Below are 18,621 nucleotides of genomic sequence, written 5' to 3' on the forward strand. Positions count from 1 at the left end.
TGCTCTTTACTCAGAGTATTATCATTACGTCTTTGTGTAACCCTCATAAGTTAGTCACTTCACCTCTCTAGACCTCAGTAGTCCTCATCTGCAAAATAATCTGGCTGTACAAAATTATTTTTAAAGCAATTATATGCTACTTATAAGAAATACCATTAAATACTGGCATACAGAAATATTGGATTTAAGGGATGGGAAAAGAGGACCCAAGTAAACACCAGCCATAAGAAAACTGGTGTAATATCATACAGGTCCAGATGTTAAGTCAGGAAGATATAACAATTTTAAATTTCTATGCACCTAACAACATAAACTCAAACCACATAAAACATAAAACAAAAACTGACACCTTTTAGTAATTGATAGAACACATAGACAAAAAAATCGAGCTATAGAAGATTTGAACAATGTGATCAACAGATTTTACTAACTCACGTATAAGATGCACTGCACCCAATATCTGCAGATAACCATTCTTTTCAAGTGCACAAAGAATATTTATCCAAATTGACATAGTCAGTAAAGCCAATCTCAACATATTTCAAATAACTGAAATCTTAAAGAGCATTTTCAGCGACCAATATAGTCTAGAAATCATTAATAAAAACATAACTTAAAAGCACCCTCACGTTGTTGAGAATTAAGCAATACATTTCTAAATGACCACGGATCAAAGAACTCACAACAACATACCAAAACTTTTTGGATACAGATAAAGCTGTACATAGAGGAAAGTTTAAAGACTAAAATGCATATATGAGAAAAGGAGAAAGTTGAAAATCAATGACCTAAATTGCCATCTAAAGAAGCTAAGACAAATGAAAATAAAATTAAACTCAAAGAATGTAAAAGAAAAGAAATAGTAATGATAAAGAGAACTTGAACATACAATTGATTGGATCAACTAAGATAAAACTTAGTTCTTAAAAAAAAATTAATTTTAATATCCCCTAGCAAGACTGATCAAGAAAAAGAAGACCCAAGAGAAATGAAAATGTATGTCCACACAAGTGTTTATAGTACCGTTATTCTTAATAGCCAAAAAGTAGAAACAACTCCAATGTCCATTAACTGGTGAATGTGGTTTATCCATAGAATGGAATAGTATTCAGCTATAGAAAGGAATGAGGTACAGATACATGCTATAACATGGATGAACCTTGAAAACATGGTAAGTGAAAGAATTCAGACACAAAAGACCACATATTGTACAATTTCATTAATATAAAATGTCCGGAATAGGCAAATCTACGGAGACAGAAAGTAGATTAACAGCCACCTAGAAAATCATCTGTAATTATTTGCAGCTGATATAATCCTATATGTATAAAATGCAAAATAATTTATAGACAAACTAATAAAATTAATAAGCGAATTTTATAAAATTGCTGGATATAAAAATAAAAACAATTTTTAATACATGAACAACATATAGAAAATAACATTTCAAAAGTGAAATTCATGATTTCATAAAAAAATCAAACGCCTGAGAATAAACCTAAGGAAGGATGTGTGTAATCTCTACACAGAAATCTACAAAACGTTATTGACAGATATTAAAGACAGATGAATAGAGCAATATATCCTATTCAATGTTTGGAAAACACAACATTATAAAGATCTCAAATTTCTTCGAACTGATCTATACATTCAATGCAATCACAAGGTTTCTTTGTGTGTGAAATTTGACAAACTGATTCTAAAATTTATATTGAAATACAAAGGACAAAACACAGCCAACACAATCTTGAAGGAGAAGAACACGGCGGGAAGACTTACTCTATAGAGTATCATGACTTATAATAAAGCTACTGTAATCAAGCAGTGTGGTATTGGTGCAAGGAGAGACAAATAGACATATGTAATGGAGAGTCCAGGAGCATGTAGTGACATGTATGGTCACTTGATATATAAAAATGGTGACACTGCAGAGTAGTAGGGAAAGGAAGATCTTTTCAATAAATGTTGTTGGGTCAGCTGAATATCAATTTGGAAAAAAATGACAATTGATCTCTAACTCTCTAATTTTCAACAAACTAAAATGCATGTTCTAAAATGAAAAGAAATAGCACCTTTTGGGTGTAATCTGTGATTACCTGTAGACATAGGATCAGGCAGATAAAGGTCTGTGGTACGTGAATGGTTTGAAAGTGCTGTTAGAAAATCATGTTGAATCTAAGTTCTTTACTTATTTTATCCTCACATTTTTATATTTTCCAGTGTTGCCTTTATGTTTGTGATGCTAGTGGGAGAGACATTTGGGGTCAGGTGGGCCTTTGGCACTCCTCAGATAACAGTGGAGGATTTCCTTCTCTATTTACTGATGGGTACCACCCCCAAACATCTAACTCGTTTGGGGAGCTGGTCGCATTTTGTCTGAGAGAGAAAGAAACTGTAATATCCACTGGATGGATGAAAAACATAGAGGCCCAGAGAGGACAAGTGACTTGAAATGAAGACAACATAATCTCTTGACTTCTGGTCTTAAGTTCCTTCCACAGTTTATTGGGTCCTGGTATGATCGCAAATGTAGTGTAGATAAGTGGGATAATTTCTTTGCAGTTCTTCGAATTCCTGGGAGAAACATGGCATTTATGTACAAATCATTATCCGTGAACATTTTGATGCTTGTCAATTTCCTTGTCAAGGGTCTGAGATTGAAGCGCTAATTCTGCTAAAAGGCTCTCAAAGCATGTAGACTCCTTTGTTTGGTTATATGCATTATTGCTGGACAGAAATAAATACTGCCTTTCTAGAATTTCTTTCTTAGACTTTCAAAGTGAACTAATCAACTTCTCCTGAATTACGCCTGTTGCACCATTTGACCAGGCATTTACATATTGTTTACCATTTTCACTGTTGATACTATTCCCCTAACAGCACTTTTCATCCTTGCAAGTAATGATAATAAAGTTGGAATAGTTGGTTTATATTTAGAGCTGATAAAAACTTCAAAATGGCTTATAGGTTTCTTCTTAGGAGGTTTAGGAATCTTTGCAAGAAAACAAATGCTCAGTTCCTGTCTTTTCTCCCAGAAATTCATTTTCTGGCTATTTTTCTAACTTCAACACTAGACAAAGCCAGGAATACCATTTCCTAAAAGTTCTTTCTTTTAAATCGTTTGTCATATAGAATCCCCTTACCATTTAAAATACTGTTTTTAATTTGGATATATATCCATGCCCCTATCCTCTGTCAGTATTTTATTTTTATCTTTGCATATTTTATTTCTAAGAAAACTTCATATAACTTAATTCTTTTTCTTTCAGTTGCCTCCAGAATACTTTAAAAATATTTATTCTTCTGAAATAGAGTTGTCTAAATGTGTAAGATTAAACCAACAGCTCATAATTTAGTTGCCATTCTTGTGTCATTCTTAAGACTAAGAAGTGTTTTTTCTTAGTAAGTTCTAGGTTGATTTCTTCAAATCTTTTTTGCCTGTATGTAGATGGAAGATTTGTGCAAATAATTTCAATCATTATGTTAGGTGTCTAAAGCGAAGCATTTATTCTTGACATACTTTATTTCCTTCTCAGATGTGGCCAGAGTGTGTGAGAAGGTCAAATATGGCGGCACTGAGAATTATTTATTTGGATCTGTACTCTTTATAGCAATTCAGTTAACAGAGTTATATTTTTTTCTGTAAAATCATAATCAGCACTTATTCAGGAAATTCCTTACTCAGTGACATATCATTTCAGTCAGACCTTATTAAGTAAATAGCTCTGCCTTAGGGGGTGACTAGGCAATTTGTGAAGAGGTAACTGGCTTTGGTGGCCTCAGCCTGTGCCTATGATGAGGTGTCTCTCTACTTAACTGGTCTCCAAGCTATCTATTCATCTTGTTTGTTTTTTGTCACTTGTTTTGTTTTTAATAAAATGAAAATTTTCTGTACTCCTAAAGTTTCTCTACGGCAAACAATAGCACTGATGTGCTTTTAGCTTGCAACTTAGTTATTTAGCATACAGGCCTATCTTTGAAGGAAACAATACATTTCTGTTGCAGCCACCAGGGATGCTCAGAGATGCCCTGTGTGGCTAAACTGTGACCAACTGTTTCTCCCAGCTCTGTGGAGAGAGGAGGCTGGTTGTGGGCTTAGTAATCTTTTCAGATTTCTCTTGCATCTGAAGCAGAGTGTAGGTGTCTGGGTTTTTTTCCACTGGCTCACATGTTTCTAAGCAGAGATGATATTAAAAATATTTAACAGCCAGTAAGACACACGTACTAACAAATCAGAATGGACTCCCACTGAAAATAACCTACACAGCCACATCTGTATCAACAGGCTGATGAGAAGCCCCATTCTAAGGGTAAGTGTTAGCTTGTGATTTGTGGACAAATCTGTAGTTTTAGAACTCTTCCAGGAGAAGAGAGATTTTATAGAGTCCTTGGAAATGCTGCCTAATGTCTGGCATCACAGGGAAACCCATCATCTGTTCCATGGACACTGCTCCTCTTGCCATAAACAGCCTGATTCCATATGCTTACGGAACTCTCATTGACATTAAGTGCCAAGCAAGATGTAAAATGTTGTTTTCTCTAATGCCACTTTGTAGAGTCCCTAGAACTTACAGGTCACTATCTGATTTCCTTCTTTAAAATAGGTTGGCGTCTCGGTAGCAGGTATTTTGTATGAATACATTTCTACGTATAAATAATGGCATTCTTACCCAATACTAAAATTTGAAATAGAACCTACCTTCAGTTTCTCAGGAGTGAAAGCATTGCACATAGTATAGTTGGACCAGGTTCGATTGTTCTCAGGATGTTTAAACCAAACTCCTTTTTCATCACAGTATTTTGTTACCTTTTCTGTTTATGAAACATAACAGTTATTACATTATTATCTCAAATACCAAGAAAGAAAAATAATAAATTAAAGCTTAAAAGCCATTCCAAAGTGTTAATCACTTTATAGAACTTGAATGTGAGTATAAGTCAATAGAGACTGCCCTGAATCCTGCATTATACAAGATGCCTTAATATCTGTTGTCTCATCTTATCTTCAGCAGAGCCATGTAAAGCAGACATTGCTGTCTCCATTTTACAAACAGGAAGCAGAGAGTGAGAGAGGTTATGGAGTCTGAAAAGTCACTTGGCAATGGGTGAGCTAGGATTTAATCCTAAGTCTGTCAGATTCTGAAGTGCTACCCACACTGTACCTCATATTTTATAACAGATGTTAAACTTCTGATTTTAGATAGGAACTACGTGAGAAGAGCAAGACCATATGTTTCTTCATTTATTCATTTGAACAAATATTCATTTATTAGGTTGACTGTGTGAAATTGCAGTTTTTGTGGGTCAAATAGTCAAATATTGGCAATATCATGGGGTTAAAGCCAATAGGACAAAGAAGCCCAAAACTAAGGGATGTATCAAGAAGTCATTTTTACACCTCTCAAAAAGATTCCATTGGAATCATCTATCTTCATTCCACAGAAAATGTATTAGGAATTCATAGATTTAGCCTACACTATTCTTCGATCATCTCTTCGGAGAGAGTGAAATCTGCTGATTCAGCTGGGTTGGCCTATTAAAGATTTCTACCTGCTATAGGCCAGGCATTGAGCAAAGCACTTTGCAGAAGTATCTTCTTAAATGTTAATAATGACACTTTAAGGTGGGTATTGGTCTTCCCATTCAATACTGTCATTCACTCTTCAGGACCTACCTGTCTTTTACCAAGCGCTTTGTTTAAAATGAAATTTGTCATTTCATTAAACTGTTTTGTGTATCAAAATATAGCTTTGGGTCAAGAGTAAATCCTAAAGCATTCAAGTTTGTTGAATATAGGTGTTTTTAAGATGTGCTTTTCTTTTGAAGTGGATTTGTCCCCCCCCCCCCGCCGCTGAAAGGGTTCTATCTAAACACCAGGCTGTAAAGATGGATCTGTGCCTGGAAATCCCTGTTTTGCTGACCAGAAACTTGCCTTTTAGTCAATAATTACAGCCACTTTGGCAAGCACCTGTTGCTGCTTTGGAACTGGCCTTGCAGCCTCAATTGCAGAAAAGCTCTTTGTGCCAATCAAGTTACCTCTAAGGTAGTTGTCAAATCAAGATTAATGGAGCCTCATTTATTGGGAAGAGCCAATAAAGGCCTGAAGGATTACCATCAAACAGCATTTAGTTAGAATTTACAGGAATGCCTTGTTCAGCACTAAGCCCTTTCTCTTTTCGCACCCTGACTTTTCCATCAAAATGAGAATTCCCAGATGTGGCTGGCCTGAACTGGTTTTATTTATTTATTTATTTTATTTATTTTTTATTTTTATTTTTTATTACTTTTTGCACTTTTCAAAATATTTTTAATTGCGCTGATGTGCTTCCTTTTTTTTAAAAACTTTTTGTTTATTGCAGTAACATTGGTTTATAACATTGTATAAAGTGGCCTCCTGTAATCCCATTTCCATTATCTCTGTTTTATGAGGGTGGAACTTTGGATCTTATCCTCGAAGAAGCACAAAAACCATCTCCCAAGCACTGTCTCAGGGATAGACTAATTTCTCTGTTCTAATCTGGATTCCAGAAACTTTCTTGCCTAGATTTTACCATGTGACTGCTGTTTTCTATCTTAACTCATGTCCTCGCTTTCAGTCTGTGGGCAATAACTGATTAATAATAATCGTCATTCATAGTCAATAAGTGAAGGTAACCAGATGGGTTGGCTGACCCTGAAATGTGGCAGGAACTCTGACCAAACAGCTCTTGGAAAAATCTGAAAGTCAAGGTTGATTTTCCAGAGTCTCTGAAGCATGAAACAAATACCGACACCTCTCTTCAAAATGCTATTTCTAGTCCAGACCAGATAATTCAAAGAAGATGCTCCTTTGTCAGGACCCAGGCATTCCCTTCCGCTGAGTGGATGTTCTAATTATCTTCCATAGAACCACTCCCGAAAGGACGCTGAAGGAAGGAGGAGGAACGTGAGCACCGTGAGGTGTGGAGGATTACTGTGTTTTGTTATATCACGTCTTGTTAGAAGAGATTTGGAGTTTGAGGTGAAGCGACCTGCTTGCCTGGGGCCCCGTGCCCACAGCCAGCCAGTTTCAACATCTAGAGCCACTTAAACACACACTCTACAGGCTCAGGCGCACTGTACTCTCAGGAACAAATCTCACCCCTTACATGGTGTGTCTTACATGGTGTGTCTGTAGCTGGACCCACTTAGTATCAGCATCTGGATCTCCTGTATAACTGCGATTTATACTCCCTTTTCAGTATCTTAATCCCAGATTTATTTCAATGAGACAGATTTTCTATCTAGTTTTTTGGAACAGAACTTTTCTGGTCCTGACACCTGCAGTTCCTGGAGCTGGGCAGCTACCCCCTTTAACTCCTCTGGGACCCACCTTCCTCCATTGCCGGGATGAGTCTCATCTGGTACTGTGCTCTGCCGCTCACCGACACAGCTACGTAGTGCACTGGTCGAGCTTCCCTGGTACCAGCCATTTTCTTACCTGGACTTTCTTCGTTTGACGTATTTTCATCTTGGCTGCATATTTAGTCACAAGCAGAACTTCTAAAAATCCTGATGCCCAGACTGCACTCTAAACTAATTAAATCAGAATGTCTAGGGTGGTACCAGGCATCAGGAAGTTTTTAAGTTTCCCAGCTTCTCAGCAAAGTTGAGAATCACTCATTCACTACTACCACCTACCCAATCCCATTCCCCACCCCCACGTGTCTAGTCTCTGGATTGAGACTGTTATACAACCTCATATATCTCCTCATACATTCCTCTGCATTCCTCCTGACTGCTAATCATGGAGCATCTTGGATTTCAGTCTATTTGGATATCTGACAATTCTAAGGTACAACTGTAGCCCCCTAGCTTCTCATTCTCCTTGGTACCTGGTACTCCTAGACCTTTATCCTGCCAGCCCAACTTCCAACCACACCAGTGTGACTAGATTGAGGCCTGAAGGAAAAACATGTCCTTCCTTGAAAGTTCTAAAAGCACTTCAATCTGCACAAGTTTGTATGGAGATTTAGAAATATTGTTTCTCAAATGCTTTTCCAAAACTATCGGACTTAGAGAGGGGGGTTAGGTAAGAGCTCAGGAGACTCGGGTTCACGTGCGGTTTTGTATCAAATATTGTGTGAGCATAAAACAAGACAATATATATGAAAATGTTTTGAAAACTTAAAAAAAAGATGTTCAATGAAAAGTATTTATATGTTACTTTTATAACTGAAGCGAATTTGATGTCACTAATTTACTTAACACATATTTGTTGGCCACTCATGTTTGTGCAGGGCACAGAACTGGGTGTTAGTATAACCCATTTTAACAGTCTTATTCTTATTTACTGAGCATAGTTTAATAATCTACTAGTGGAACAGAAATCTGCTAAGTGTCTATAGTTAGCACCTTCTGGTTTATTTTTTCTGACACCTGACAGTTTTATGTAATTCCCAAGGTTATATAAAATTTCTATCATGCATGTTATACCAGCTCAGTATGTGCAAACTCTAGATCAAGCACTTGCATGTCATCAAGTGTGAGACAATTGAAAATTACAAAAAAAAAATACATTTAAATCAAACTGTTCACAGTTTTAGAAACATTAATTTAAATTTTTATTAAAATTTAACTTTAAATACTTAAAATATATAAAAATTTAATTTTTATTTAAAATTTAATAGAATTTATGATCAATATGCACAACTGACCTGTAATGTGACTTAAAAAATAAGGAGAGCTTACAATATTTGTACAACCGGATAGTATTTCATTTCCGGAAATGCTTCAGAACATGGTAAAATCTGTAGAGTATGATTAGGTACGTATATTTTATATCTGATTTTCCTTACAGAACCATGAAAATTCTAAAATCTTCATAGCAAAATATAGAATGAAAATAAATATTCTACCTGCTGGATCAAAGTCTGGGAAATAATCTGGGCAGTACTGATGGGACAGGACTCCGGCTGGTGTGTCGTCCCAGCACAGCCATCCATCCCAGGTGCGGTTGCAGTATGGACCTGGCCATTTAGAAAGAAATTAACATTGCAGTTGTCAAAAATTGCAGAATCCTCAGCAGGATTTTACAGGGCCTAGACAGAGGCTCTCCACTGGGTTGTAGAAATATTAAAAACGATAGTAGCAGTAGCAGCAACAAAAGTATTAACTTTACCAACTACTAATGGAATTTACATTTTTGTAGAGTTTTCTCCATTTGTTTCTCAAAAGACATACATGTTATCTGTACAGAATCTTTCCTCCCAAGTCTTTCCTTTGAAATATCTCCAGAAATGCTACAAGAGAATTCTTGTGAAAGCATATGCAATATCACCTGTTGATAAAAGGCTTACCTTGAAAAAAACTGTATAACTTTGGAACATAGGTATCCTACTAACCATTAACCCTCAAAGAGGCTGGCTTGGGTAGTTCTATTCTTAATCTGAGGGTGATGCAACTGTTCAAAATTCCTACTGGTGATGCATTAGCAGCCAGTAAATGGATCACATATAAAAATTCTTATTACTTTAGAATCACACTTTGTTACTGGCTAAAATAACGCTTAGTTTGATCACATTATGTATTCATCAACATTGGCTCCAAGTGGTTTCTCACCGCTTTCAAAAATTAAATCTATCCTAAAATATGAAGATTTACCTCTATAAAGATATTCAAAAGAATGAGCCTCAGGCTTTGAAGGCAGTTCTTTCGGAGAAAAGAAAAGTTTTAAATAATGATCATAGCACAAAAGTTCAACCTCCCAAGATGACTAAGACAAAAGTGAAGGAGACTGCTCTCACTTGGTCTCTGAAAATATGTTTTGTTTCTATTGTTTCATTTGCTTCAGAGAAATGGTTTCTTCTTTGGCCCAAGTTGCATCTAATTTCTTTTCAGGTTCTTAAAAAACACTGAAAGTACCACAGGCAGGAAAATAACATGTATCTATCTTTTTTAATTGACTTGATTTTTGTTCAATGGAAAATGCTAAAAATAGGAACTACAGATTAAACTTTAACTGTTGGAAGGCAAACCATGTGTAGTAATAGAGTATATTTAACCAAGTTTTCGCCCTACCAAGCAGTGTTGTATTAGAATATACAAGGGTGTACAAGATCTTGTTGGGTCTTTTCAAACGTTTTGGGAGATGAGGGAGAGAATTTAAATTGATGTAGCACTGTTTGGCCACCACATCCTTCCTTTTGTTTTCTTCTGAGCCCTTTATAGCTAATAGAATATGCTTGGCCCTGAGAATATTTGGGCAATTACCTAGAGCATTCTAGAGACGGTGATAGATAAACAGTGTCTGCCTAAGAGATATCTTTTCCTAATTCCTCTGGGAACTGGGGGTAGAAAAGGAGAAGGAATAGCATGAGTTGCCAACCAATTGACAACTAAGGGAAGATACTGTGTAATTAACCCAAACAAGACATGGTTTTGACAAGTTCCACCTCAGGCAAATTCTCTGCCCATCATTTTCCAATTCTCTTCCCGTCATTTTCCAATTCCACTTCCTCACGTAGTCCTGTATTGTTCCTGCTTGCCGGGTGTGAATACTGAGTTACTGAAGTAATTTGTTATAAGTACAGATGTTAGCCAAAAAGCGGTTGGATGAACTTGAGCAAAGAAACTAGGCATGTCTGCTGCATGAAATACACAAACGCACCATGGTATGACAACTGCTGTTAAAACTGCTGGGATGTTAAATTAAAATTAGTCAACACATATTTACCCATGGAAGAAAATAAGCCTTTAATGATGTATGAAACATATGTTTACATACATCCTTCTTTTTACCTTCTCCTTGGTATGGGGGTAACTGTTTCATTCGGTCATAGCATTTGTACTGTGCATCCATCATTCTCTTTCGTCCTAGAACGTACAGAAATGGCTCGGACTCTATTGTTGGAGGATAGGTGTCGTTTGAAGTGGCAGGAAGAATCGGGGTTGGGTGCTGCATTAAAAAGGAAAGTCAGTTACTTATGGGAGTAGGGATGGGTGTATACATAAACAAAGGAGACAATCAAAAAGTTTGAAAACATTTATTTCTTCTTCTAAAAGCAACAATTATGCATGGTCTTCGTGTACAATATTTTTGCTTTATAACTAAAAAGCTTATTTGTATTTTATCTACAAATTCAACCTACAAATTTTATATTTGCATTCATTATACTCACTATTGAAAATGCATAGCATCCACACAAACTCATGCACCTCTTTATCATATAAAATCGTTTTAATTTTATTATCACTGTAAAGTTTAGAAATAAACAAAGCAAATAACCTGATTTCCAAAAAATACTAGTATTAAATCAACTTTGCCTTCTTTGGAACTCCTAAGAATCATAAATCATGTTATTAAAAATAAATATATTAGTGTAATAAATAAGGTTTTTTATTGGATTCTTTCAGCTAATTTTTATTTGTTTTTAGATTGTGTACACTGCCAAAAATTTACCTCATTTATTCCACAGAACAAACAAAATCTGTTCTTCTGAGATATTCTGCCTTGGATAATTGGCCTTAATCTCTTTAAATTGGTTTTATCAGCAGATGACCTATACAGGGTAATTCATTTTCACTGCTGAAAATCAATGTAAATCTTAAATATTTCTCTTAGTGCTTTTGCATTTTTGGTACAGGCTGGCATTAGTTTTGTCAGACTCAGTTAATCCTCATTACCATCATAGGTCCTGTTTATGAAAGTTGATGTGTGTGTGTGCGTGTGTCTGAAAACAGCACTGTCTGACATATTGTTCTAAGTTGTGTTTACATAGATTTCAGTTTCTTTTGTGGCTGTGATGTTTTTAGTGGTGCTCAAATTTAAAAATCAAATGATTTTTAAAATCCACGTTCTCAATAGAGACTTGGAGACGATTTGCAAGCTTTACCCTGCACTGACTTTTCTTCTGAAGTTAGGGATACTTTTTGCTCTCTCTCTGTCACACACCTGGTGAAACATCCTTGTAGTTGGCCTTATTCTGCCTAAATTATTCTAAGATTGAAGTTTTCCCAAATGTATTGATGGCAGAAATAGTGTTATGTACTTCTCTCTATTTTCCACAGTCTCTAAAACAAACTCATCCTTATTAAGTGGACCTGTATACCCCAGGTTATTCATGGTAGAGCCTCACTGTTTTCCAGTGTCTATCATTGTGTAGATGGGGCATCCTGACCTAAGATACAGATATCACTAAATGCTAAACTGTACAGCACATAATACAATAAAAATTCAGAGTGGAGAGAGAGCATGGAGCAAGAATAGTCAATGATGACTACAAATCTAGGGTAGAATTTGAATTGGACCTTGAGTATATGTAGTGTCTGCATGGGCAGAGAGGAAAGGGAAGGCTTTCTGGATGGAGGGGAAGGGACGCATGTTAAGTCCAGAGGTAGGAAACGGCATGTGTTGAGACACTGTAAGGAAGCCATCCTGCGAGGAGGGGAGCATATTTGGGGGTTAGTAAGAAATGGAGTCGAGGAAAATCAGATAATGCAGAGCCCTGAGAAAACAAACACAAATACAAAGCTCCCGGGACAAGAAAGGCTCAAGACATTTTAGCTAATGTTATTAAAACGTGAGAATAAAATAAAGATATTTTGCAGCTTTTTGATCAGTGAAGGTCGAGAAAGGAGAGTGTTAGTAGAATTCGTGTGGGAGACATTAGATGTCCACAGATTAGAGTTGAGGAGGCAGCCAGGAAGCTAAAGGCATGGACTAGGTCACCTCGTGGTGGAATACAAGGTGTGTTCCTCAGCACTTTCTCAAATAATAAAAACAGAGGCATATTTGAATATAAGGAATAGAGAACAGTAATAGTCAAATAGGCCATATATTTTAGCCTATATAACTGGAAAAAAATGTTAGTGCCCTGAGAAAGAGGAGAAGTTGGGAAAGGAAGACTTTACTTGGCGGAAGAAGGTAAGTTCTCGTTTGGACTTGTTTTGGAGATGCCAGCAAGCTGTCTGAGTAGAAATCGCTTGCAAACAGAAGAAGATGAATGCTTGTTACTGTTATCACTCTAGATGGACACATTGTGAATACAGTTGATACTACTCTTTAAATATTAGGATTATTTCTCATTTTGATGCCTCTTGAATTTATGACAGAAGAAAGAGAAATTAATGAAGCAACAAAAATGATTAAAAATGTACAAATCCTTTACCAGTGTAGTTAAACACAATTCTGTTCTCAAAATACCCTTTTCCCACTGGTTTTAAGATCAGTTAATCAGCAAATATTTGTTGAACTTGATACGACAATCATTGTGCTAGATAGTGAGGATGCAGTGCTGAATAAAACAACCATAGATCCTGCCCTCAAGGAGCTTACAGTCTAGCAAGAAAGACCAACACTATAAAATATTTTCTGACACCAGAGATTGTGAAAGATAGAGAATCATCAATCGTTAAATGCTGAGATGTTCCATCAGGAATTGGAATGTGATTTGGGAGTAAAAATAGTATTTTGAAGAGGTTTCATGTTAAAGCTTCTTTTTGGATTTTATTAGCCTACATTTGAATGAATGCATGTGCATGTGTTTTAATAATTCGACTAAAGATCGTGTAACCATGACCTTGAATGGATCATGGTGTCCTCACAATAAGAGATATTAATGATTGGTTCAGCTTGTGCATCTATTTTAAATTCTTTGTGGCTCTAGTCTTAGAATCTTTAGTTGATAAAAGAATTATCATTTGATATATTTTTTAGTTCTGGGTCATTTTCTCACAATCTTCAAATCAAATTAGAAGATGGAATATGACATCATATATCAACCTTTTCTGTCACTTATATTAGATACTTTTGACATTAGGGACTGTTTAGCTTAAGTTTGGCATTCTTTCCAGAAGTCACATTCTGAATTCTACCTTTAAATGGACTGGATACCAATTAAGAAATGTTTCTGTACTAGTTGGAAATTCATGGAAGCCATGGGGAGGCAGTATGTGCAAAGATATCAAGTGGAAAATCCTATACTTGTATTTTCAATTACAGCATTATTTGGTTTAATGTAGTTTTAACATCAGTAATAGAGGAGATATGACCATCTGAAAGAGTAGGTGTAGTTCATGTAGATGACAGTAGCATCAATCTTATCATTCTTGCAATATTGAAACAAACTCCAGTGAACTTGGTTTGGAGCCTGGTTCAGCAGAGATTGTTTCAACACTGAAGGAATGAGGAATTAGAACCTCTGTCGTTAGATGAGCCATAATAATCTGAGTCCGCTCCTGGTCTGGTTCACGTCTGAGCACTGATGATGGAATTTTTCCAGTGGTAGCTGAATATTTCAGTAACTTTATTCTGAAAATAACATACACATTGAGGCATGCTGTTATATATGTATATATAGCAGATATTTAGATATTGATATGTAGATATAGACATATAGATATATAGCCGTTATATATGTATAAATCCAATCATGGAATTACTACTGCTTAAAAATAACATGTATACAAATTTCATAAAGTTCATTAAACATATTAAACTTTTTGCTGATAATTTAATACAAATAAAAGTTGCTAGTGAGGTGGTATAATTTTCAGCAATAAAAAGGCAAAATAGAAGCAGTAGTGATTAGATAAAACTACCAATGATGTGAAAGACTTAAAAATATTCTACTTATCATAAGTGTTATGTTTATATTATATATTTGGAGGATACAAATAAATATACGACATGAAGATAGAAATGAGACATTAAGGCCATACTGCTTTTCTAAAGAAAGATCGATGTTCAAAGTTTTGCATCAAGCCATCTCACATGATTCTTCCAAAACTAAACAAAAAAACAACCTCTTAATTGTTGTCTTATGTAGCAGTTTAGCTGCCGTATATGTGATGTCACTCCTAAAGGGTCAAGTAAATGGCACCACACATATGACCACCAGGCTGCCACCAACAGCTGTAGTCCACAGACGAAACATCGCTGGTTCTTTCGATTAATAAACATTTTGAGAGCCTCTCATGTGCCAGGCACTGTTCTAGGTTCTGGAGATTCAGCAGTGAATAAGACTGGCAAGGTTTCTGCCCTCATGGAGCTTACATTCTAGGAGGTTTCATCCACACTAATTATGGAGCGCAGAGGAAAGCAATATCATTTGAATGGCCATATGCTCAAGCACATGATGTAAGACACATGACGCAAGATAATTCATCTACTTTTGGGTTTCAGGTGGTTTCTAGAAGTACAGAGACAGGACCATTACAGAGCTGTTCTGGGTAGAACTTTGAGAAATCATCCATCTCTGCAATGGTTCAAACCTACTGAATGTGGGGACCCATGCGTCTGTGCTGAAGGGTGAGATTCCTATTGATTGCCACAGACAGAACTGCTCTAAAAGGAATATGAATCCAGAATCCACAAATTGATATGACCAACAGGATTCCCATGTCACCATCCTTAATATTGATAATGTACATGTTCGAATTATTTGTAGTTTTCAGTTGCCTCTACTTTTCAAAATAACAAAGGATAAAATAGAACTTTGTAATGTGTTAGCCCTGGTTCTTCCAGGTAAGATTAGATGCCTGGTTGGTGTCCTATGTACTTTCCACTTAACCATTATATGAACAACAGAACTGCTGCGTATATGATAAATTCAAAGCAAATAGGGGAATACAGCTATGTAAACAACAACAAAATGCTTCTCAGAAGAACCCAGTTTTTCTATGTCTTCGTCATTGTTGTTGTCACTGCCATCAACAACAGTGCCCAGCACTGTTCTAAGCCTATTGCATTACTGCAGATAAGAGAGAGGAAGTGAATGGGTGGCTTTGGCTAATGTAGATGAGTCTAATGAAATGTGGTGACCCAAACGGACACTTTAAAGACCATTTGGAAATCAGGTTAGTAGAATTCAATCAATACACTCGCAGTGGTTTTCCACAATATGTATCTAAGAAGTGACATTTTGAAGTAACTAAAATCAATGTTGTTTTTTTAAAAAGTTTACTTTTCTCTGAGGAGTATCAATGTGGAACATAATGGGTGTTTTAGAAGGAAACTATGTATCAAAAAATTTTTATGGACAAATCCTCCAAAGCAAATATATAATCCAAATATCGACAGAGAAGCAAATTTCTGTTACAGCAAAGAGAGCACAGAGACATTTAAGTGCCCAGTGCAATTATGTTTGACAGTAAAAGAGACGCCCACGAACTATAAAACATTTCTGTCCCTGGCTGACGCAAATATATGAAATTCTTTCAATCTTTGAATTTTAAAATATATCAGGTAAAAGTTTTGAATAAAAGTGAGCTACTTCAGTTTTTTAACACATCAAAAAGTATCTGTAGACTTCATAATAAAAAAGATGGTAACACTCAAACTATCGTGTTAATATCTAGTAGTTACTTTAATTTTTCTTCTATCAATGTCACGTATAGTTGATCACATAGGATTTTATTTGAGCTATGAAAAATAACAATATCAATTTCTGAAGAGAATATATCAATATTTCTCCATCTATAGAATACAGCATAAGGTTTGGGCATTTACAGACACAATAAAATATTCTAATAGTTTCTAAAATATTCTTGTTTAGATGTTTTTATTATTTTTCCAACAGCATGAGGTATGTGCATTTCCAAATACTGTATTACTTTTAGCGAATTATACTGTACTTTGCCTAAAGATTAAAATATGACAGTCTTACATAATAAAATAAACTATACTCATTATCCAAATAGGTACAAAAGGGCTATGTTAACGACCATTGCCATAAACCATTTATTTGGTTTATAACATCACAAAATAAAAACTCCCTTAAAAATTAAGCTAACATTTATGGACTATTAGTAATATTTTTCCTTGAATAATGTAAAGAGAAACAGTTTATGCAAACTTGTAAGCCTGTGATTACACATTAATTAACAATGGAAATCCTGGAACCCTAGGCAAGCTTTGTCTGGGTGAATATAACAGTACCAGATACTGAGTGATCTTTACTAGCAATTATAATTCATTGGCCAATCTTATTCTGATGTGGTAGAGAGGATAAGGATCAAGATAACTCCAAATTTATTTATGTAAAATTTACTCATTTGCCTTTCATGTGCTGTTGAAGCTGATGTGATGAGGGGTTAACAAAACTGACACAAACAAACAGGTGGTGATGGTGTTTTCTAAGACAATTATAGTTCTGACTACTTGCTAAGTCATTTAGGAATAAAACAATATAAAATTATATAAATTGGACATGATTTAAAAGGCTGGAGAGTTATGGAATGACAGTGGTATGTTAAGACTTAAGATTCTTAGTCAGTTTTTGATAAATACATTTGAAATCAATAGCCAGACTGAAAGAATTCATATGTTTTAAAAAGACAGCCCAGAAACTAGAATTCAAATCCACATGTCTAACATGAAAAACGTTTATCCAAGAACATTAACCTTCAACGTCAACTTCCACGATAATATGGAGATGTCTCAAATTAACGCTAAATTTTTGTAAACAAACAAAGCTCACATTTCTGGGTAAACCATAACATTAATCTAAATCAGTGAAAGTTCAAGGGGGAGATTTGCTAACAAAATATTAAGAAAATGATAGTTTTGGCTTCTGGAGAACAATGTCTACCTTTGCAAATGCCCATTCAATCATACTCAAAACATTCCTCTCTATTTCAGCATTCTTGATTAACGTAGTTTAGCATAATTTTGTTTTACTTACGTTTAGGAAGATGAACAGTACCAAGCACCGGCGTGTAAGTGAGAACTTCATTTTTGGATTTTGAAGATGGTCTTTTAAGTCCTAGAAAAATGTAAAAGTAATAAAGACATTTAAATTAATATAGCTTTAATATTGACTATAGTCTTTCTTTTTCTTTTCCTTCTGTTTAGTTTGAAGAGGATCTATGTCCCAAGACACCCTAAATAAAATCCATGTAAGTTAAGAATGGTATGCTTGTGACACAAATGCGGCTGCGTGTTGCCCTTCCTTTCAGCCACGAGGGATTGGCGTGTGTTTGTTGTCTAAAGTGCTCCTATTAAGAAATTCTGGAGCCACCTTTACACATCAGGACCAAAACAAAGGATTCAGAGAAATCAAGAGCAATCAATGTGGACTTCAGTTCAGACGTGGCATCAATAGAACTGCTGAAAATTTCAAGGGAAACATCCACCCAGAAGTCACCTCATTGGACACGAATAAGTAAAATCTGGTTTGTAAAGGATCAATAGTCATGCCCTCCAGGTAACTTAAGGTCAACTTTTATTTAAGTAGTCTTATTTAAAGCCTTGAGTATTTTCCTTTCCTACAAAATTTGCTTCAAACTTCAAGTTGCTGTTAAGAATAAATTTCTTCCAGAGCAAGGATTGATTATGTCACCTAACAGCTGACCATTTACTCAAGAGCACAATAGTCAGAAACGGGTTGTTTTGTCATAAATATCAAACAGTTTTTCATGACTCTGCAGATAATTTTACACAGGAAAGATAATAAAGGGGTGGAAATTTACTATATATATATTTGTTTTCATTGGTGGGATTTGTATGAAAACTATATTTTAACTAGGGTGGAGTGGTTATGATTGCATCTTATATCTTACATGACGTATTTTGCTAGTTATGAGTTAGTATCTACACTGCGTGCCTAATATACTCCCCGCTAAGAGCATAAGTTGTATTCAGTTTACATATCAGTATGACAG

The 18,621-nt window shown here is 35.5% G+C and overlaps 1 protein-coding gene across 1 annotated transcript in view; it reads right to left on the minus strand.

Annotated features, from left to right (window-relative positions):
* CALCR (calcitonin receptor) overlaps positions 1-17,709 on the minus strand; it is a 57,206-nt gene extending 39,497 nt beyond the window's left edge. The window contains exons 1-4 of the mRNA XM_058568624.1: positions 17,643-17,709; positions 10,759-10,915; positions 8,877-8,987; positions 4,700-4,812 (exon numbers count right to left, since the gene is read on the minus strand). Of these exons, the coding sequence (XP_058424607.1) occupies positions 4,700-4,812; positions 8,877-8,987; positions 10,759-10,915; positions 17,643-17,693 (432 nt within the window). The 5' untranslated portion in view covers positions 17,694-17,709. The remainder of the gene's footprint in view (positions 1-4,699; positions 4,813-8,876; positions 8,988-10,758; positions 10,916-17,642) is intronic.
* Positions 17,710-18,621: the final 912 nt, after the last annotated feature.

The sequence above is a fragment of the Diceros bicornis genome, chromosome 3, assembly GCF_020826845.1.
Source record: "Diceros bicornis minor isolate mBicDic1 chromosome 3, mDicBic1.mat.cur, whole genome shotgun sequence".
In the NCBI taxonomy this organism is placed as follows: domain Eukaryota; kingdom Metazoa; phylum Chordata; class Mammalia; order Perissodactyla; family Rhinocerotidae; genus Diceros; species Diceros bicornis.